The sequence below is a fragment of the Ochotona curzoniae genome, unplaced genomic scaffold (assembly GCF_017591425.1).
Source record: "Ochotona curzoniae isolate NIBS_2020 unplaced genomic scaffold, NIBS_Ocur_1.0 scaffold_4505, whole genome shotgun sequence".
NCBI classification, from domain to species: Eukaryota; Metazoa; Chordata; class Mammalia; order Lagomorpha; family Ochotonidae; genus Ochotona; species Ochotona curzoniae.
In genome coordinates, this window is record NW_024467118.1 from 2,452,962 (window position 1) to 2,474,960 (window position 21,999).

General features: G+C 57.9%; 1 protein-coding gene across 5 annotated transcripts in view; it reads left to right on the forward strand.

The window, feature by feature from the left end:
- Nucleotides 1-21,999, forward strand: part of JAKMIP1 (janus kinase and microtubule interacting protein 1) — a 50,584-nt gene that overhangs the window by 13,890 nt on the left and 14,695 nt on the right. For 3 of the 5 annotated variants that reach the window (XM_040965830.1, XM_040965829.1, XM_040965833.1), the window contains 9 exons: nt 2,417-2,626; nt 3,663-3,782; nt 5,711-5,857; nt 6,238-6,378; nt 7,503-7,562; nt 14,878-15,006; nt 16,291-16,419; nt 17,627-17,710; nt 20,789-20,851. In XM_040965830.1, the coding sequence (XP_040821764.1) occupies nt 2,417-2,626; nt 3,663-3,782; nt 5,711-5,857; nt 6,238-6,378; nt 7,503-7,562; nt 14,878-15,006; nt 16,291-16,419; nt 17,627-17,710; nt 20,789-20,851 (1,083 nt within the window). The remainder of the gene's footprint in view (nt 1-2,416; nt 2,627-3,662; nt 3,783-5,710; nt 5,858-6,237; nt 6,379-7,502; nt 7,563-14,877; nt 15,007-16,290; nt 16,420-17,626; nt 17,711-20,788; nt 20,852-21,999) is intronic. The other 2 variants (XM_040965831.1, XM_040965832.1) reach the window with 2 other exon arrangements.

The window sequence follows — 21,999 nt, forward strand, 5'->3', positions numbered from 1 at the left end:
AGCCCAAGCACTTGGGCCGTCCTCCTCTGCTTTCCCACATGCATTACCAGGGAGCTGGATCAAAGTGGAACAGCCAGGACTTTAATCTGAGTACACGTGGGAATGCCAATGTTGCAAGTGGTATCTTGACATGATATGCCACAATGCTGGCCCTGTGGCCAGGCTTTTTTTTTAAATTTTTATTTTGGTAATCTTTACATAGCTGATTAAGGCACAAAGGGTCAAGGACTACAGGAAAGTGGGTAAGACCATTGTTTCCACAATATTATTATTATTATTATTATTATTATTATTATTATTATTATTTCTGTATCTGGGGTAAGAGAAGAGATAAAGGGAGAAGCCCTACCCAGCCCCCCACCCATCCCAGGTCCCCGAGGTTGGGCATGCTCCGAGGGTCCTGCTCATGCAGTTTTGATAGTTCAATAGTTCTGAATTGCTGTCAATCTTGCCGCTCCAAGCACGATGAAATCTCTTCAGAATCCCCTGACTGACAGTCTCTTCATGGTTGGAGTTCTGAGACCGGCAGCTCAGTTGGAGGGATCCCCAGAGAAACTTCATCTGAGGTGATCCCAGACCTGATTCTTGTGTGTGCTTCCCAGTACAGGATCCGGTACAGACCGTCGCCCCAATCAGCTTATGCACATGCTGGTGGTTGCAATTTCTGGGCCAGTTCTGTTTCCAGCCCTGTCTTCCTCGTGAACCAATGGTTGTTGCAGTCCAACTCAATCCTGCCCACTTCATATCAGGCCCTCACGCAAACCAGAGGGAGCTGCAACCTAGCCGGGGTGACTCCTTATAACCCCCACCAGTCCTGCCCCTACCCTAGTTCCAGTGCTTGCCAGTATGTACTGCTGACTTGTTCAGTCTGTCCCACATCCCATTTAGCTCTCACACATGTCAATGGGCATTGAAGCCTAGTGCAACCCAACCAGCCCTGTGTGGCAGTCAGTGATGCTCTACACTAACAGCCCATCTGAGGATTCCCATGTGACTTGATGAATCAATCTGGCCTAAGTAGAACTTCTGGACTCTCCCCTCCAAACCCTCAGATCTCAGTCCCCATGCTTGCAAGCAACTTCCGTGACCCCATCGCTAGGAATCACACAGAACTCACCTCTCATGTGCACTAACTCTAGCCTTATCCCTGGATGTCCTTAGGCAGCAATTACATACCCTAAACACCCTAGACACGCCGGGTGACCAGCAGGCAGAGCCTGGCACCCAAGAGCACACTGGCTGCCCAAAGCCTAGGACTTGATCACTGTGTGACGATGGTGCCCATGGGCCAAGTCCCGGGCATTGGGTCCGACCTAGCCTGGGTACTCTCAGCAAGCCGGTCGCCACCACTGCAGATCACCAGGGCCGCCGAGGTCCAACTCCAACCCCTAGCCTGGGTACTCTCAGCAAGCCGGTCGCCACCACTGCAGAGAGCTGCTGTCACCGGGGCCGCCAAGGTCCAACTCCAACCCCTGGTTTCCTGCCGCCACAGGTGGTGGTTGCAGGGCGGGGCTAGAGGCCTAATTCCATCCCAGGATTTCCTCATGGTGTACTCACCGTGGGAGGAGAAATCTCTCCGTGTGGAAGCAGGTCCCGGAAACCAGGGTTTTATTCCTTTGATGTTGTGGAGGCCAGGAGCCCCGAATGAAGTGGCAGCCCTGCCACACCTGTCCCGAGGCTCCGGGGAGTAGCCGTGCAGCCTCTTCAAACTTCTGCTGTCTCCACGCCTTCCCTGGTTTGCGTTGCATCCCTCCAGTCTCTACTGCCTTCCCACAGCCTCCTCTTCATCTATCTGGCCTCTCCTCTTCCTATAAAAGCTGTCATTGGGTTAACCCAGGGTGGACTTATTTCAGAATCCTTGGCTTGGTGATGTCTGCAGAGGTTCTTCCCCGGACGCTGACCTGCACAGCTGCTGTGGCCACAGCAAACAGAAGCAGCGTTCCTTTACCACAGACTCAGTGCGCTGTCACCCGGACCACAGTCAGCCGCTGGGCACTAGTTGGGATGGGAGGACAGACTGTCGTCCAGTTGCTGCAGGGCAGGAGGGCACCGACAGCCACAGCCAGGGCTGTTTGGGAATGGGAGGGGCTTGTGGTGATTGAGTAGGGGCCTGGAGGTGCGGGAGCAGCCTGTGCTGCAGAGGAAGCAGGGAAGGACTGGGACACTGGGTGGTCAGTCTTCTTGAATTGTCCCTGAGTTGGAAGGGACACACACAGGTCGAGCTGGTGTCTGCAAATCCTTGAACCCACAGCCCTATCCCTGTGCACGGGGAACAGTGTGTCCTCCCGCGGCTGTACGCCTGGCCACTCCGGCTCCTGGTTGCACCTTCCCTGTGACTCAAGCCCCAGGGGTGGGAGCCATCCCTCTGCCCGGGCCGTGAGTGCCCTCTTGCCCATGCTCCCCCTCTCTCCTCCAGATGGACGAGATCAAAGGGAAGGACCGTGTCATCTTGGCCCTGGAGAAGGAACTTGGTGTGCAGACGGGCCAGACGCAGAGGCTGCTCCTGCAGAAGGAGGCCCTGGATGAGCAGCTGGTCCAGGTCAAAGAGGCCGAGCGGCATCATAGCAGCCCCAAGAGAGAACTCCCACCTGGCATTGGGGACATGGCGGAGCTCATGGGCAGCCAGGTAAGGGCACCCCTTTCAGCTTGCTCCTGGTCCCACTGGTCTGCTGGCCCCGCCTTCCCTCCACCCCATCAGTCCCTCTTTCTTTCCTTCTGGAGTTGGCCACTCCCGGTGTGCCAAGCCGGTGCCAGAGCTGAGTGCCTTCACCTGCTGTAGCCTCGGACCATGCGGGGGGCTCTGGGACCAGGCAGGGAGTGCCTTCAAGCCAGAGGCCTGTGGGCAGGGAGGAACTTAGCCGGGGGCAAAAGCAAGTGCAAGGGAGTTGAGGCCACAGTTTGCTACTCAAGGCCTACAGGAGGTTGAAGCACCATTCATTCATTTATTTTTTTTTTAAAGATTTATTTATTCATTGGAAAGTCAGATATACAGAGAGGAAGAGAGACAGAGAGGAAGACCCTCCGTCTGATGATTCACTCCCCAAGTGAGTGCAACAACCGATGCTATGCTGATCCGAAGCCAGGATCCAGGAACCTCCCCCGGGTCTCCCACACGGGTGCAGGATCCCAAAGCTCTGGGCCGTCCTCGACCGCCCTCCCAGGCCACAAGCAGGGAGCTGGATGGGAAATGAAGTTGCTGGGATTAGAACCAGCGCCCATATGGGATCCTGGCACGTTCAGGGCGAGAACCCCAGCCGCTAGGCCACGCTGCCAGGCCCCCCCCTTCATTCATTTATTAACTCATTGTTTTACCACCGGGGGGCTGTTGCAGGAGCTGTGTGCTGGCCACTTTGCCAGGCACTGGCCCTTCCTTGCTGAGTGTCTACCCTTGAGCAACAGCAGGTGGAGTGGGAGGGATGCAGGGCTGGGCAGGGCTGGATGGTGAGGTCCCAGCAGTTCAGTATCTCAGGTACCTGTGAGATGACAGTGTCTTCAGCAGTGTCTCCTGGCCAAGTGAGTGGCAGACCCAGGGTTTACCCATCTTTGAATAGGGAGCTTACCTTTTATATTATTGCATGGGTTTTCTAGAAGTCTCCATAAAGTGCTTTGAATCACTTCAGCTTCTTTAAAGGATTTTTTGTCTTAACTCTTTCTTTTTTTAGGATCAACATATGGATGAACGAGATATGAGGCGATTTCAGCTAAAAATTGCTGAACTGAATTCGGTGATACGGAAGCTAGAAGACAGAAATACCCTGCTGGCAGACGAGAGGAATGAGCTGGTAACGAGGCCCCGCCCCAGAGAAGCAGCTGGCGTGGGGCTGGGGAGGGGCCCCGCAGCTGGGGAGGGGCCCCGCAGCCGGGAAATGTTCCAGAACAGGACAGACACCTGCTGTGCACGCCTCTGGCTTCCTTGCCTTGCCTTCTCGCTTCTCTGCTATAAAAATGTGGCAGGTGCTCCATGAAGAGGTTGCTGGGGATCTGGGGGACTTGTGTCCCCGGCCAGCTCTGAGGAAGCCAAGTGAGAAGTGTGGGAAAGGCGCCCTTGCAATGCTGTTTATAGCCTACCCAGATCCAAACCCCCGCCGCTAAACACTGAAGTACCAGCTATGGGACATTTCTGTAACGCATTTTAGGCAGACATCAGAATCCATGATGTGGACCATGTTCAGCTGCTCTGGGATTTCATTCATGAGAAATTAACAGATGAAATCATTTGTGGAGTAAAACACACTATTATTTTTTAGGCGATATGATTACAGTTTTATTGACTTATTTCACTTAGGAGGCAGAGAGAGAGAGAGAGAGAGTGGTGGGGGAGAGGATTTCCACCCAGTGGATCACTCCCCGGATGGCCATGATCCAGTCCGCCTGTTTGCCAGAGTCACCTGTTGATAATTCCAACAGCGTCAACGAAAATTCATTTGCTTTCTGTGTTCTTAAAGACGTGTTTTCTGTGGCTCTAATCAGAGTGTCTCCACTTTTTACTTAAATGTTTGTGAGCTAAAAAGACACTCAGGGAGCTGCCTAATCATTGCCTGGGTGATGTGGAAGAGCAGGCTGCCTAAAGCAGCGGAGACCGCCCTGGGCACTGGGGGTGGGAGTCACTCCTCCGGCCAGCGCCTTCATCTTGTTTGTTTCTTTGTTTTTAAATTTTATTTGTTTATTTGAAAAAGTGACATAGTTACAGAGAGAGGCAGGGAGCAACAAAGAGAGAGAGAGCGCAAAAGATCTACCTGCTGGTTTATTCCTCAGATGGCTGCAACAGCCGGGCCCAAGCCAGGAGCTTCATCATGGTCTCCCAGGTGGTGCAGGTACCCAAGTACTTCTGCCAGGCGCATTAGCGAATAAGCTGGGTCACACATGGAGCAGCCGGGGCTCACACCTGCGCATGTGAGCAGGGAATGCCGGCATTACCCATGCGCCATGGTGCTGGCTCTCGGCCCTTGGAGTCAGAGCTCTTGTTGGCGTGGGGCATGGGGCTTTGTAGACATGCTGTAGACACCCAGCTTGAGAGTTGTTTTGTGCTTGCAAAGTGGGACTTCCCCCACCTGCCAGGTACGGTTCTCCCCATGGTGTTCTGACAGCAGTCCTTTGCTCATCACACGGGAAGATCCGTCTGCCATTTTACTTTTGAAGATTCGCTCAATTATTTACTTGAAAGCGTTACACAGAAAGATTTTCCTATCTGCTGGTTTACTGGCCAGAGAGCTGCAAGGACCAGAGGGCTGGGCCAAGCCGAAGCCAGGAGCTTTGTCCAGGTCTCCCATGTGGGTGGCAGGGGTCATCTTCTCTGCTTTCCCAGGTACATTAGCAGGGAGCTGAGTTGGAAAAGGAGCAGCCTGGATGGGAACTGGTGCCCACACGGAAGGTTATCGTTGTAGGCATGAATTACTTGCTAAGCTGCCATGATGGCTCCTGATCTGCCTGCTTTTTTACCCAGCGCTGCACTCTGCTGTGTGCTGGGTGTGCCATAGTTGGTCTGCACGTGGCCTCCCAGGACCGGGGTCGGTGCACTCAGCAGGGCCATGTGTGGACCACCCGCCAGGCTGTCTCCCTCTCTCCTTCATCTGGGACATCCCCTCCACCCCAGGCCACCCCAGGCTCTTTCAGGGGGTTGCATGGTTCAGGGAGCGTCCTGACGGGGAAGTTGGGTTCCTAGGAGCCCCGCCTGAGCCCCCGCCCTGCATGTTCCCCACGCCCACGCCAGCTGAAGCGCTCGCGGGAGACGGAGGTGCAGCTGAAGCCGCTGGTGGAGAAGAACAAGCGCATGAGTAAGAAGAACGAGGAGCTGCTGCAGAGCATCCAGCGCATGGAGGAGAAGCTCAAGGCGCTCGCCCGGGAGAACGCGGAGGTGGTGCGTGCGGACACGCCGCGGGCCTCCCAGGAGCCTCAGGGGCAAGGCAGCGCACCCCACCGCCGCCTCCTTGCTGCTCCCCACTGCAGACTAGGATGCCCTGTCTGTCCTGTGGGTGGGGTCTTACCTCTCTGACCCCACCGTCTCTCTGCCAACTCCCTGGGGTTCTCTCTGACCCTCTCCCACCATGTCCCACAGGGCAGAGGGCACTGTGGGCCACCATCACCCGCTCAGGAGCCCGGTGGCAGCCGCCCGCATCTCCCTACTCCCACCTCTGTGTTGGCCTGGCCCTCGGAGGCCAGGCTGTGGGGAGCCCTTGGCCTTGGTGCACAGGGCGCTGTGGGAGGGTGAGCCGCAACTCGCTCTGTTGCCTCCTGCAGAAAGAGAAGCTGTCGGCGCAGGCTTCTCTGAAGAGGCACACGTCCCTCAACGATCTCAGCCTGACACGGGACGAGCAAGAGCTCGAGTTCCTGAGGCTGCAGGTGCTGGAGCAGCAGCACGTGATTGACGACCTCTCCCTGGTACGGCCTCCCTGCGGGGTAGGGGGAGAACCTGGCACAGTGGGTCGGCAGAGCAGGGGGTGGCATCTGCCTTTGTCCCTCCCCAGCCGGCTCCCCTCCTGGAGGGCGCACTCCTGCTTCATTCTGCCACCAGACAGTCTGGGATGCCTTTGGAAGGCATCCCTGGTAGCAGGTGACAGTTTCCATGGCGACCGTGTCCGCAGGCCTGGTCTCCTGGGTGCTGTGGATAGACAGATTCAGGGGACGTGGTCTGTCCAGAGAGGCCTTTGTGGAGGGGGTGTGGTTCCTGGCCCCTGTGACTCCCCGGGATGAGGGCTGCGCATCTGCGGCCAGTGTGTTGGTGCATAGAGACAGGCCGTCTTCTGCGTCCCCAAGAGCTTGTGGGAGGCTTCTGGCGCCGGGTCCTGGAAGCGCAGAAAAGCCCGTACAAAAGACTTGGATCACATTCAGTCTGCCTTTCTGTTTCTCTAACTTTTCCCTCCCTTCCCCCATCCATCTTTGCTTCGTTACACTCAGCGCAGCTTAGGGTGATAAAGCCACAGTCAGTAAAAGGACAGTAATGTCAGTTTTGGATTGCCACACCCAGTGAAGCCCAGGGCATGCCGCAGCGTGGGTCAGGATCAGGTCAGGGCCGGCCACAGGGCTGCTGCTGGGCACTTGGGTGTGTCCCGTTGCTGTGCCAGATGCCGTTGATCTACCACTCACCTGCAGGGGGCGTGTGTCCGGACCGCAGCCACCAGGCGCCTGGCGTCTCTGTGTCTCAGAGCAGTGCTGTGGGGCAGGAAGGGAATGAGACCTGCAGGAATGAGTGTCGGGGAGGCCCAGCCATGTCGCAGCTGGAACCTATCAGTGCCGCAGAAAGGGGCTCTGTGCTGTGGGCGACCTCCCACCCAAGAGGACAGACTGGCAGCTTCTGGGACCAGCAGGCCTGGGTGGCCTTGGGGAGGCAAAGGGTCAGGTCCTGAGAAGGATGTGGAAACGGAGTAGCTCTGTGAACGCTCGGCTGCCAGAAGGTGTGTCGGGGGAGGGGCGTGGAGCGTGCGGACCCTCCCACGCTGGTGCTGACGGATGGACATGGCAGCTGGAACTGCCCAAGGTTTGCCCATGGCTGTGCTTTGTTGCAGGAGAGAGAACGGTTGTTGCGTTCCAAGAGGCATCGTGGGAAAAGCCTGAAGCCGCCCAAGGTAAGAGGCTAGGGGATGTGGCCACCCGGCTGCCCGTCACTGCTCCAAGGGCAATGGGAGCCCTGGGCACGAGCCCTGTGTGGGAGGCCCGGTTCTGCTCCCCGGTCTGGTGATGACCGTGTTAGCGCCGTCTCTCAAGGAGGCATTAACCACAGTCACGTGGTGTGACCCGGTTATGCAGCTTGTGGGTGGAGCAGAGTCTGGTTTTAAGCCCCAGGGTGTATGCTTCCAAGGTTAGAAACATGAACGCTTAGATTTGAGGGGGAGGATTTCGGGGTCCCTGGGTTTGGTCGATGGCAGCTAGGTCCTGTGCAGAAAGCCAGGGCTTTGCACATCTACAGTGAGGCAGACCACGTCCTGGGGTCAGGGGGCAGTGGGAATGCACGGTGTCTCCTTGCTGGCAGGATAGTCTGAGTGTCTTGGGACCAAGCTGGAGAATAAAAAACCAAATTGGAGTGGGCACACATACACATGGTTTATCTGAGAGCACGCACATGTGCGCGCACACACACACACACACACACACACGGTTTATCTGAGCAGAGTTGGGCTATAGAGAAACTTTCCTTTCTAAAGGGAAGTAGCCGTTAAAATGTGATGGTGGATGGGCCAGGGCCCATGCATGGCACAGTAGGGGGTGGTGGGAACTGTGGCAAGCCAGGCCCTGCATGCTGGGCAGGCCAGCCAGGAGGGCCAGATACCCTAGTTGTTCGGGAGACGCTGAGTGCCTAGAACTGTCTTAACAGTTCTGCCAGCAGGTGGCTGTGGAACTTGGAGAGGTCAGAGGTCAGAGACCCAAGTGTCAGCATGGTCATGCCTTCCCCCTCTGAGACATGTTGGCCATCTTCCAGTATCTTTCCAGCAGTATTAGCAGGGAACTGGATCAGAGGTGGAGCAGCCGGGACTCAAATCAGCACCCAAATGGGATGTTCAGTCGCAGGCAGTGGCTTAACTTGTTAGCTTGGCCTCTGTATGTGTGTTTTTGCTGTAGAGACCATACAGGCCTGTCTACACCGAGAATGGGACTTACCTCATCGTGGCCAGTGGCACCGACACGCATCGCACCACTTGCCCCACACGTCGTGTATTTCCATGCTGTTTTTTTAAAGATATGGTGCTACATGCGTTGAACTCTATATGCGCTGTCATCATAAATAGGAATTTTTCTGGCTGCATGATCTGCCAGACAGACACGCCATACATCTGTTGGCTGTTGTGCTGCTGGGCATGTCTGCATCCTGTCTGTGGCTGTGATGGATGGCGCTGCAGTAAATGTGTCTCTGCCGACGGAGCAGCTCTCGCTGGACCACTTGTGTTTGATGACGGCTGCTGGCATTTCAGTAAGCGCTTCTACTGGGCTTATTTAGCCTTTCCCCTGCCACTGGGCGCTCTCCATCTGTAACTGTCACTCCCTTTGGCAGAAAGTTGTGTCCCTGTGGTCAGGTTCCCAGCAGTGGGAACTGTGGGGTGAATGTGCATGGCCTGCTGGGCTGTGCGAGAGTTGCAGGGGCAATTGGACACCTCCCACTGTTGGTGGGATATTGGAAAGACTGTATCTAAAGGGTGTGGAGCTTGTCCCATTGCTAGACTCCATTTCACAGGGGTCCCTAGATGAGGCCCCCAGGTCTGTGGCTCGGGCGCAGCCCAGGAGGGCCTGAGACCAGGGCCTCATCGTGCTGCTCACCTCTGTATCTTTGCGAGGTGAGTGCCTCATACCACGTGTGCCTGCGGCCTCTGGTCCCGTAGGAGAAATCAAGCTGACCCCTGTCCTTCAGGCCTCAGCCTCCCCAGTCAGGTGGGCCCTGGTGCAGGGCGCTGTGGCTTGTGGCTGTCCATGCCGACATCCGTCTCCCTAGGGAGTGCTCAGAGACTCTGGTCGAACGAGTGAGTGGCAAGGCCGAGGCAGACAGGCTGGGGCCGGCACTGTGTGTCCAGCAGCCTGCTCTGATGGCTGATGCCTGGCTGCTCAGTCTGGTTCCTGGGTCAAGTCCAGGCCAGAACCCATGGCCGTCAGACACCTGCCTTGTCCAAGCAGGCTCAGGCCTGAGGCTGCCCACAATGACTCAGGCTGTGTGTGTGTGTGTGTGTGTGTGTGTGTGTGTGTGCGTGCGCAGGCGGGGAAGGCTGAGGAGACCTGGTTCTCAAGCTGTCCTGTCCCCTGGCCTGTAGTCCTTAATGTGGGCTGTCTGCTGTGGGCATGGCGGGCCATCAGTGACGGGCCCAGCCTGAGAGCAGAGGTGAGAGCAGACCCCGCTGGACGCAGCTCACGTGGGGGCTGACCCTGCCAGATGCAGCTCACGGTTTCTGCAGAGCCGAGGCACCCCAAGGCCCAGGCGGCTGCTCTTGAGGAACCTGCCAGGTGGCGACAAGGTCCTCTGGAGGAGCAGACTGTCTCAGAATGGACTCGCTTGCTAGGCCTAGTCCAGTCCCCATTAGCCAGGATACTTTCTGTTTTTGTGCAAAAAATTCACGTGAAAGAAAGGCGTCCATGTGACTGACAGGCTTCAAGCACAGCTGGATCCAGGTGCTCATACATGGTTGCTAGGAACCCACATCTTTCTCTCTCAGTGCCGTGTGCCCTGGGCCAGCCCCTCAGGTGAGCAAGCTCTGGACCTGGGCTGACCCAGGTGGCCCTGGAGGCTTCAGGCTGGCTCTCCCCCTTGTAGGTGGTTCTGGCAGAAGTGCCAAGGCTGGTCTTTGGCAGCTGGACATGGACCCATCCAGCCCTGGCAGCTTGCAGGGAGGCGTGACTTAAGGGGCCAGTGAGCACTGAACTGACAAGTGTGGGGCCACACTGTGGGGAGGGAGGCCCTGGAACGAAGAGTGGCCCAGAGGCCACTCTCTCTTCTTTTATGAAAAGTGTCTGTTTAAAGCAAACAAACTGCCTATTTAACTTGAAAGGCCAGAGTGACAGACGAAGAGAGGCTGAGAGAAATCTCCCATTTCCTGTTTCATAATGGGCAGCCCCGGGCCAGCCGGAGCCCAGGACTCCTGGCAGCAGTGCCACGCGAGTGGCCGGGGCCGGGTGCCCAGGCTGCCAGTGCAGCTTTGGGAGGAGGACCAGGCCAGGGACGCAGGGTGCAGGCCTCCGTGGCAGGGGTCAGCGTGCTGTGGCCCACGTGCCCCCTGCCTTTAGATGCCGCCTCGGGGTCTGTGGGGGAGCGCCCGGCTCATCTCTGATGCTCACTTTTTCCACGTGGAGGCTTTCACTTTTCTTTTGAAAAATACTTTCCTTTTTAAAACAGATTTTATTCCAAAAATAGTGTTACAGACATCTTCCATATGCTTTTCACTCCCCAGAGGGCCATAACATTTAGGGCTGGGACAGGCTAAAGCCAGGAGCTTCCTTGAGGTCGCCCATGTGGGTGCAGGGGCCCTTCCTCGGCTGCCTTCCCCAGCCCATTAGGAGGGAGCAGGGTCAGAAGTGGAGCATCTGGAACTTGAGCCGGTGACTGTATGGGATGTCAGCACCACAGGTGGCAGCCTAAGCTGCTGTGCTACGGTCAGGGCCCTGAGCTTTTGCTTTTGGGGGATGCTTGGTGAAGTCCTGTTAGGAAGTAGAATTCCCCCACACACACCCTCTCCAGACAGATCCTGTTCAAACAGCATGGCTTCTCAGCTGGATAACTGCTGATGATGAGACCAATGCTGCCAATTAAAGCACCAAGCTTACCCAGTCCAGACCAACGTGGGGCTCACACCGTCCAGGCCAATGTGGGGCTTACCCAGTCCAGGCCAACGTGGGGCTCACACCGTCCAGGCCAATGTGGGGCTTACCCGGTCCAGGCCAACGTGGGGCTCACCCAGTCCAGGCCAACGTGGGGCTTACCCGGTCCAGGCCACACGTGGGGCTCACACCGTCCAGGCTACAAGTGGGGGGTCGAGGGCGATCCTCCCAGATCTGAGCTGCGGCCCCAAAGGAGCACCTTAGTTAGTGCTGTCCTCAGCACCTGGCGCTGCACACAGCTGGCTCTCAGCAAGGATGTGTCCTGGGGGTAAAGTCCCCAGCGGATACACTGGCTGGGAAGCTGTCCCCTGACCCCTAGCCATGACGCACGCAGCCAGCCCTGCTCCTGGAGCTGCCCACAGTCCTGGTTGCAGAGCGCTGTCCTCAGGCTGCTGCAGCAGGTGGCTCCTGCCTGTGGCGGCCTTGGGGAGCACGGCGTGCTGTGGGAGGGGAAGCAGGCAGCTTTCAGAAGTGGGGAGGGAGGGAAGAGTTTCCAGTCGGAGCCGGCACGCGCGGGCCGCCATGGAGTACATCCTCTTTGTACTCTACTTCTCTTTCTTCCTCTGCCTCTGCGCCCTGGTGTGCCTCTACTTCTCTGGCTGTCAGGAGATGACGTACAGGCACGAAGGTAAGCGGCCGCAGGGCTGGATTCGGCTGTGGAGAGAGCAGTCGTCAGAAGGGAGCTGGTTCTGGGTAGCAGGTGTGCCTTGCAGCGGGCAGCTGCTGGACTGTCTGTCCGTTGGAGGTGTCCCTGGAGTTGGAGTAATTGAGATGTCGCAGGCATGGCAGTTCTGGCGCTGGGCCTCGTTTGAAGTGCTGTGCGTGTCGGGCAGTGAGGGGTGGGGTCTTCTGGGTGGCTGCTGGACACTTGTGTCTGGGAAGGGGAGGGGGAGACAGCTTGCACCGTCTTCAAGAGCCACCGAGTCTCACTGTAGGCGTTATAAGGGAGTGATTTTCCTTGTATGTTAATAAAGGTGGAAGCAAGTGGAAAACATTTGGGCTTCTCATAGAACAGAATCCCGCTAACCAGCTAAGTGTTCCCAGGAGCGAAGCAGTGTGCCTGCGTGGTGTGAGAGCTGGGACTGGGTCCTCAGGCAGCCCTGTGCTCCTGGGCGTGTCGGGTGTGCCATGTCCAGCCGGGGGTCCACACCACCGTCAGGCTGCCCTCCACGCCGCTTCCTGTTCCACTTGGGGCCTCCACACTCCACACACCGCTGGCTGGTTGACAGAGCCAGCTCTGCCTGACACGCTGTCTGTTAGCACCTGGTCGAGTCCCTGCCTGGCGCCCCGCGAGCTTTGTCCTGGATGACTCAACATTGAATTGTGAGCCCATGGTGGGTGGTCAGGGGCCAGCAATGTGTGTGTGTGTGTGTGTGTGTGTGTGTGTGTGTGTGTGTGTGTGTGTGTGTGTGTGTGTGTGTGTGTGTGTGTGTGTGTATGACCTGATGTCATCTCCTGGGGCCACATCAGCAGGTGTCGCTGCCATAGCAACAGTCCCGGCCTGTCCCCTGAGGCCTTGGCAATTAACTGTGTTTACTGGAAGCAAAATGGGCCCTGAAGTCCCTGAGGAACATGGGGACTGGCGCTGGGAGAGGTGGCATGTGTGCAGGTGAACTGTCACTTACTGCTGTAAGCAGCTGTCACCACTGCCCTCCAGTGTCCTGGCCACTGCTCTCTGGGGATGCGGGAGAGTGTGTGAACCCGGGTCTGCTCACCTGGAGAGCAGACTGGAGGACAGGGCTGTCTTTGACCCTGGCTGAGAGAGTGATGCCAGCCGAGGTCTGGGCAGCCTGCTCAGGCCGCCCCCTCCACCTCCGTCACTGCTCGCTGGGGAACGGTGCAGCCTGTGTGCAGAGGCAAGGGTGCTATGTGCCAGTCTGGAGCTGCCTGTGGCTGGGCACACCAGCTCAGTTCTGAGCTCCCTGAGAGAAGCAGGTCTGTGATGTCTCATGTGACTTAGGTAGGTGTATGGGGCGGCAGTCAGAGCACTGCGGGGAGCGGAAGGACCACTTCCTGCTTCCGTGGAGATTCCGTTCTGGGGGTGACACGGGCAGGGGTGTGTCTTGTCCCTGGAGGTGCGCAGTGCTAAGAGGAGGATGGGGTCTGGGCAGGGCTGGGGGAGGGTGGTGCAGGGACTTTGCTGTGGTGGTCAGAGAGGCCTCTGCCATGTAGTTGTGTGTGGAGACTGAAGGAAAGCGAGGGAGAGCTGTGGCGGGCATGTGACAGGTGCAGGTGCCTGCTTGGCACCGTGGGAGTTTGCCCGGATACCAGTGGCTGCTGTGATCAGTAGGCAGGACCAGCCCCATTCAGCTCTTGCTTTCTAACACTCTGGCCACTAGGGGGCAGGGTGGAGCAGCGAGTTGGGGTGTGCAGGTTGGAAGCAGGGCGGTTCTGGGTTTTGGGTGCTGCTGCAGGTTTGTGGGGGGACAGGGCTGCTGTGCAGAGCTGTTGGGGACCCTGCTGGCATACAAATCAGGGTTGGGAGAGACACCCGTCCCATGCTGAACAACAGGAATGACCTTAGAGTGGACGCCGTTGGGGACATCCTAGGTGGTGGGTGCCTCCTGTGTAACTCCCCCCCCACCGTGTGAGGGGACAAGAGCACCCCCATCTTCCCTGCCGTTCCCTTGGCTGAAGCTTTTCTGATCCCATTGCTGAATGTGACATACTTCATTTTTCTTGCACTGGCAGACACACGCCAGATTACACAGTGGGGTAGGTGGGGTCATTCCGTCTCCCCCAACCCCGCCACGAGCTGAGAGGAAATGGTTACTGGCTGGAAAAGCCTGCGAGCCAGAGGCTGGGCCCTGCAGTTCCAGGGCGCTTTCTCTGGGGTGAGAAAAATATCCTGATTGCGGAAGCAAGCAAAACCTTTGTTCCTAAAACAGAGGTGTTTGACTGTGGCTGGCTGTTGGCACCAGGTGGCCCCGGGCCTCTGGCGGCTGGGCCTTCGCTGCTTCTGATCCTGCCGCTAGCCTCTGTCCAGCCCCGCACTCGGCCTCTTGCAGGCGCTTGGCCAATGTTTGCTGGATGAATAAATGTGTGCATGAGTGAATGAATGAGCAGAGTTCTACAGGCTCCTGTCTAAGAGAACAGCCGTGCAGGCTCAGCTCAGAGCGTGCGAGCTGCCCTGCGGCTGACTGATGGAGGCCTGAGGGGTTCCAGGTTTCCCACGGCACCCTCAGGTTTGGTGAGGTCTCTGGGCGTGCCCCCGCACTGCCTACTGGCTAGTGTGCTGGGTCACTGACCTCACCCCCTGAAGCCCTGCCCTGTGTGTTGGTGTCATATCCTTCCAGACTCTTCTCTCTGGGGCTGGCTATTGTCTTCCTAGGGCAATAGTTGTGCTGCCTGCAGGGCTGTCTGCAGGGAGGCCCCCATGGTGCTCATGGGCAAAGCAGTGGGTTCGAGTCTGGGCCGGCCGCCTCTGCCTGTGGCCCATGCTACTCCTGCCCCCTCCTCTGCACGTGCTGTCTTACCAAGCGTGCTAGGTGCACAGGTGTCACAGGCAGCAGTTGTAGCGGTGACACCGAAGGCCCCGGGGCCGCGCCCCCGGATTGTCCTTGACGCTACGCCCATTGCCTCTTGCAGAAGCATGTTGTGGAGACATTTTTTGGATTTGACGAGGAGTCCGTGGACTCAGAAACGTTGTCCGAGACCTCCTATAACACGGACAGGACAGACAGGACCCCGGCCACGCCTGAGGAAGACCTGGATGATGTAAGCCAGCACCTGTTTGGGCCTCCCCAGGTGGTGTCAAGGGGCGGGCGAGTCCACCTTTGAGACTCACACGCGTCGCTCCTTCACCTCGAGGTGACCCCAGACCACCCAGCCCTACCTGTGAGCGTCATCCACGCTGGCGGCCCTGGGGGAGGGGGCGTCCACTGACCGGGACAGCACAGAGAAGCATCGAGAATAAGTGGGAGCCTGAAGTCCTGTTGCCCAAGGTCACCTGTTGACCCCTGCCTGTATCTGGACATGCTCAGGGCACAGTCCTGCTGCTGAGCACCCTGTGTTCTCCAGTGTGCACCTGTCGGCTTCCTGGGCTCCTACCCTGCCCCTTGGCATCTTCTCAGCGGCCCCTGTGGGGCCCTGTGCCTCTCCGGAGTCACGTACCTGTCAGATCCCAAACCTGAGACTCAGCACAGGTTCCCTGCCTCCTCCTCCCTGCCAGTCCTAGATCAGGCCCAGCTGCATTGCCCACCGTGCATCGTGGCCTCTCCTCTCAGCAGCCGTTCCACTGGGGGTGGTTTTCTGAGCTCTGGCTGTCTGGACAGGAAGGCTGAGTGTAGACGTGCAGGGGAGTGGGCCTGTGTGGTGAGGGCCCTGGCTGGGACAGGATGTGGGAGCATTGTTGCTCCTCATGGGGTTTCTGTGGGTCTTCACAGGCCCCCACGGCCTGCAGCTGGGGGCGGAGCCTCCCTCCCTGGCTCCTCCCACCAGCACTCCACCCACTCCAGGCTCTTCCCTGGGCCCTGTGGCCTTCACCATGGTGTCCCGTCTTAGAGTGACTTCCAAGATGGTTTTCTTCTGTAGTCCCTGCCACCTCAGACCCAGGGAGCCCTCCTGGCTGTTTGCCCAAGCCTTAGGGGCACATGCCCTGTCTCTTAGATGTGTCCCTCCCCCTGGTACCAGGAGGAAGGGGCCCCTGCTCTACCTCCACCCTCGAACACAGTGGCCACAAACTTGTGTGGGCCTCAGCAGCCCTGCACTGGGCCATGTGGTACCCACTCACTGCTCCCTGCCACGGCCCTGCACTGTACTGGCTCATCCCTTTGATTCCCATGTGGGAAAATTCCAGAGAGAGAAGCCCTGCAGTGAGGGCGGCCCCCTCTTCCTCTTCCCCCTGTTCCCTGAATGGGCATGACTTGGCTCCCATCCTGATAGGGGCCTGTGTCCTGCTCTGGCCAGCAGAGGCGCTGGGGCACAGGTGTTCAGTTGGCCCATGTCCACCTGGGTACATGGAGGCACATGTCTGACACTGTCTTTCTGCCTTCTGTTAAGACCACAACCAGAGAGGAGGCTGACCTGAGGTTCTGCCAGCTCACCAGGGAATACCAGGCCCTGCAGCGAGCCTACGCCCTGCTGCAGGAGCAGGTGGGCGGCACGCTGGATGCTGAGAGGGAGGCCCGGGTAAGTGCCACGGTCCTGCTGGGCTGGGCGTGCCCCCGCCATAGCCGGGTTGTGATTCTGGCAAGGGCCCTGCCCGGGGCACCTGGAGGGGATTCGGGAGGTGTTGGGGAACTTGTAATGAAGTCTCCATGGTGGCCAGAATCTGGAAGGGGCTTTGAGTCCTCCTTCGTGACAACATTCCTGCGTGTTCCAGATGTGAGGAACTGTGGAACATTGAGGAAAAAGCAGCTGCCCCCCTACACAGAAGACACTGATGACCCTGTTGGCTGTCACCCCTCGTGCTGGCCTGAGCTCTTTGCCTTGCAGAAACTTCCACCCACTGGCCGTTCCCCCACATCCAGGAAGCTCGTACAGACCCGGGCCTGCAGGAGCTCGCAGAGGGCCCTGGTGCTGCCAGTTTTCTCCTGTCCCCGTCTGATTCCCACGGTGGCTCTGTGAGGAGTGAGCCCCACCTTCTGGAAAACGACACAGGCCCCCCCAAAAGAAACTCTAGGAGCTTGGACAGAGGTGCTGGAGTAGCAGACAGCTGGGGCGCAGCTGGTCCCCGGGAGGCCGTCTGTGGGGAGACCCCTCAGAGAGGCTGCTATTGGTGGTGCTGAGGGCCGTGTGGGGTGTGGCAGGCCTGGCAGGCCATCCCCGGACCTCACGCTCCTTCGCTGCCCCTCACTGTGTTACTGGCCAGGCCCTGGGCCATTTTGATTTTCAGACTTTTCCTGTAGGTGACAAAGGCTGAGCAGGAGCCTGAACCGGTGGAAATGTGTTTGGCTTGTGGATTGTAGAGGGAGCAGACTCTGATCTTGCAGGAGCTGGGCCTGTGCCCTTGGCCGTGCCTGCCTTCTGACCCCTGTCCCCGACCCACTGCCCCCTTGCAGGGAGAAAGGGGGTCCCTTCCCCCAGGCTCCTGTTTCCACACTGGGCCTGACAGTTCTTACTGGCCGAGCATCCCTAACCCTAAATGGAAGCCCAGAAAGGTCTGGACCGGTGACAGTTGTCAACTCTATGGAAGCCAGCCCTAAGATCTCTGCAGATGTTCCCACCCCCACAGCCTGTGCAACTGGAGCTCCCTGTTGTGGGCATCCTGTGAAGGGCTGTGGGTGGGGAACGGCCATTGGTCCCCGAAGGGTAGTCCCTGCTGGTGTCTGATCTGCTCCAAGTCTCCGTCCATCCTTCCGTCTAGCCCGCTCACCGCTGCTCTGTTTGCTTGCAGACTCGGGAGCAGCTGCAGGCTGATCTGCTGCGATGTCAGGCCAAGATCGAGGACCTGGAGAAGCTGCTGGTGGAGAAGGGCCAGGTGAGGAGCCACGACCATGTACCCCATGACGGGCACTGCCCCTCCACTCGCTGTGTCCCGGGGCTCGCCTGGGTGCCCAGAGGTGACCTGCAGACTGCTACCTTTGTGGCACCTTTATGACCAGGCAGCTGCTGATTGGACAGCTGGTATGGCCACAGAGCCCTGTGAGGTCACAGAGGGGCAGCCAATCGGAATGCTCCCTGTCACCAGGACAGCCACATGGGCTTATACAAGTGAAGCAAGAGTGAGGGCTGAGGACATGGTCCACCAAAGTTGGTGTGCTGTCACCTTCCTGTTGGTCCAACTCATCCATCCCCATGCCTGCGAGCTTCCTGTCATCTGGAGCTCCTCACCACCTGTGGCAGTGGTTTACAATCCTATGAGTGTCAAACGTCTATAATGGCCCACCCCCGCAGCCCCACCATGCCCTTTTTTCCCAACTGCTCTTCATACTCGCCACGCTTTAGGTACACTATGCCGTGGGTGTGATGGACAAGCTTGCTGTAAAGGATGGGATTACATACACGCATCCTCTTTGCTTGGTTAGGAGAAGGTGCGGCCTTGTTTCTATGCCATCGGAAGGGAGCCCTTTTCAATAGTGCTGTGTCACTCGTCTGTGTGTTGGAGGCGTATATGTGACAGTCTGGTTGGAATTAAGAAAACCACGTTTTAAAACTTTTGTCCTGTTCAATGTGTTTTCTCTAGGGTTGCAGGAATGGATTCAAGGACTTTTTTTTTCTTCAGAAGAGGATCTCGGGGTGTTGTGTTGAGTTTGTGGATGTGACTCTGTTGCCCGTGATGGAAGATGGGTTTAGATGTTGTAGTGCCCTCTGCCTTTGTTGGTGTGTTGATGGACGACCTGGTCATCTTATCTCTCCTCGCCTCACGGGGGAGCCTCAGGTTTTGTGTTTTCTGTTGGTCGGTGGTCTCCATGAGCACATTTGCACTGTAACTTGGAGACTGGTCCTGAGAAGATGGCGACCCAGGATGGATCCAAGCCCAGGGAAACACTCAGGAATCCTGTGTTGCTTGGATCATATGGTATAGGTTTATTTTTGACTCTCTGAATGAGATTAAGCAAGTTATGATTTTTTTTAACTTTTTGAATATGTCTTGTGCCTAATTGTGGGAATTCTTCCATTTGTGGTGTGTTTCTTTTGTTTGTTTGCTTGGTTGGTTTTGTTTTGTTCATCGCACCATTTCGCATAAGCTCAGGGACTGCACCCCCTGTGGGAGCGTGTGAAGTCGATGGAAAGCCCTGCAGGTCGAGCGGAATCTCTGTGCCCATTGTCTGCATCCATTTGGGCCAGGCTGAGAGAAAGGCAGAACTGGGGCATGAGACTAAGTGGTTCTTTGGGGCGGCAGCAGCAGGAAGTCTTGGGGCTGCCCAACAGTGAGGTGTTCCACCATCCCAAGTTCTCTGGTCCTTCTGTGGGCAGAGGACCATCTGTTGTATGTGGTGCAGTATGCAGCCACTGCTGTCTTATAGCTATTGAATCTAGAACATTCCACTGCTGGGCATGGGAGAGGGAAAGGCCGAGCTTGCCTTGATGTAAGTCACTGACTGGTGTCAGTATTGGTGCTTCTACCACAGGTGGTGGCAGTGTGTGGGCAGATGGCATGGCTGGTGGCTCCCCTGCAACCCGACGTTGGCTAGACTGGGAGGGTTGATGGGGGCTGCCACAGGGCCTGGTGGGAGCCTGGGAGGGGGTGTGGTGGGCATGACAAGAGGAGCTGTGAACCACTGCAAGTGTAGCAGGGAGGGACTCAGGAAGGGCGTGGTTCTTGCAGGAGGGGGCTCAGGGTCATGGCTGAGACTCAGATGCAGGCAGCCAGGCCCACAGACTGTCCCTGGAAGTGGCATGGCTGAAGAAGTCATGGCATCCATCATGGTGAGGGCGAGGGACCTGCTTGGTCCTGGTCTGATCTTGGACAGTTCTGTAATCTGTGCCTCATCTTTAAAATGGGGCTCACACGCGTCACCACATTTGGAGGAGAAGCTGCAATGGGCAGTAGCCCAGGGATTGGGGGCGTTGAGACTTCTGTCCACCTCCATCCTGACCTGCCGCTGGCCTCGGTTTCCTTCCCAGGCTGAGCTCGCATCCATGAAGCTTGTCTGAACACAGCTGCCCACTCAGTCCCTCCCCGCCACCCAGCCACGTGTGCTGCGTCCTGTTGATTTGTTCACAACATGTATTTATTCACTCTATTCTGTGGGCTGGCTCAGTGGGTGGCTCTTCTGCCAGTATTCCCTCAGTTCTTTCTGGAAGCTTCTTCAGGTGGACTGCAGGGGCTGAGAAATTCCTCCCTATGTGTCTGTCCTGGTGGTAGTTGTGGCTTCCTCCAAGGCGCTAGTCCTCCCTCCCCTCCGACCCCAGTGGTCTCTGCGCAGGAAGAAAGGGTGGGCTGCATGGTACAAAGCCTTTACGAGTCTTGGCATGTGGCACACACCTGCTCGTGTCTTGGTGGCTGACCCATAGACCAGCCAAGGCCAGCCTCTGCAGGACCAAGAGAGTCTGCCTCCTGCTAGGGGTAGCTGTGGGTCCTATGGCTGGGGGGCGATGGGACTTGGAAGCCCACACCAGGTCAGCAGGGCCACTGTACAGACTGGTAAACAGCTGGCACAGGAAAGCCAGAGGTGCTGGGGAGCTTCCGTGTTGCATAGGTTAGACCCAAGGCAGTGTCCTGGCTCTGAGGCATGCCGGAGGTTGGGGCTGGGCCAGAGGCCTCCTCCCCTGCTCCTGTGCCTGCTTGGGTCTGGCTGCGTGCAGGCTGTGCCTGTGGTGGGAGCCGTGGTGAAGGATAGTGACCTGTGCCATGTACACCAGGGACTCAGAAACCCGGGGAGATGGTGCAAGGCCAGGCAGACATGGCAGAGCAATCAGGAGGGGCCTGGGGTGTGTGTGGGCCAGACTGGGGCTGGCCACCGGGAGCCCTGCCACCAGGCACTATCCCCACAGTGGGGATAATGAGCCTGCTGGTGACTGTGCTGGGAGGTGACCACGCTAACCCTGCCTGCCGCCCGGCTGCTCATCTGCGGGGCCGGTGAGCGTGGACACACTCCGTGTTCTCCCTCAGGACTCCAAGTGGGTGGAGGAGAAGCAGCTGCTCCTTAGGACCAATCAGGACCTACTGGAGAAGGTACGTGACCCCTGTTCTGGGGCCCTCGGACCGCCTGCGTCCCCCGCAGCCCTGGAGGTCCTGCCATGTGGGCTCTCCTGACAAGGAGGACTCACTTCCCACTTCCTGGCCCTGGCCTCTGGGAGGGCCTTGGATGTAGACCACTCTCAGGCACCTGTCATCCTGACGTGGACATTCCTGCCCGTCGCTTTGGGTTTCCAGAACCTTCTTTGTCCAACAGCTCTGGACCCGGGGTCACCTCAGACTAGTAGTACCAACCCTAACAGCAGCGGGGCCTCTGGCCTTGGCTCTTTGGCTGTGGGGCTTTCTAGAACTTTCTGAGATGTACATGGGGGTGAGGGCTGATGCTGTGGGCTGAGCTGTTTCTGCACACTGCTGTTCACCTCCCTGTATGTCCCTCCAGCTGGGGGGTCCATTGCAATGTGGTTTCAGACATTCTCAGCACCCATGGACGTACCCTGCCCGTTTGTAGGCCCCTGTCCCCTCTCTCAGACATTTCCTGTGTTGGGATCCCCCACTCTAGATTAGCCTTTGCTTGTGGCCAAGCCTGGCCTTCCCTCTGTGGAAGAGACTTCGCTTGGTTAGGCTCTGCTCCTGGGCCTGCTGAAGCCATGGCTGATTCCCAGGTATGTCTGGGACACCACGGATGAGCCCAGCCCTGTCATGGGTGCAGCCCTGTTGGTGGTGGTCTCGGCACCCTCTGGGTTGTCACTAAATCCTGGGAGTATCAGACTCTCACGTGTTCCCACAAGTCCTGGAGTGGAAAAACCCCACCCTGAGGGCTGACTGTGCTTGGGGCTTGGCAACCAGGGGCATGGCAACCAGGAGAGCCTACTGAGGGCTCAGCCAGGGCATCGAGCTGCTGCCACCAGTGGTGCCACCCTTGCCCGCTGGTGCCTAGGGGTGGCACCCAGGAGGCTCCCTTCCCAGACTTCTCTGTGCGCTCACCCTCAGGGAGTCTGCTGCCCTCCCGGCTTGCCACAGGAGCCCTGTAGGGACTCTGGAGGGACCCGCTCCCCTGAACTGTCTGGTCTGGGACTCTGTCCCTCATGCTGATCCCGGCCGGTTGGGGTGGACAGGCCCAGGCAGCAGAAGCCCCCAACCTTCAGCCTGAGGGGAAGGGGCTCCTCATAGCTGTGTGTCTCAGT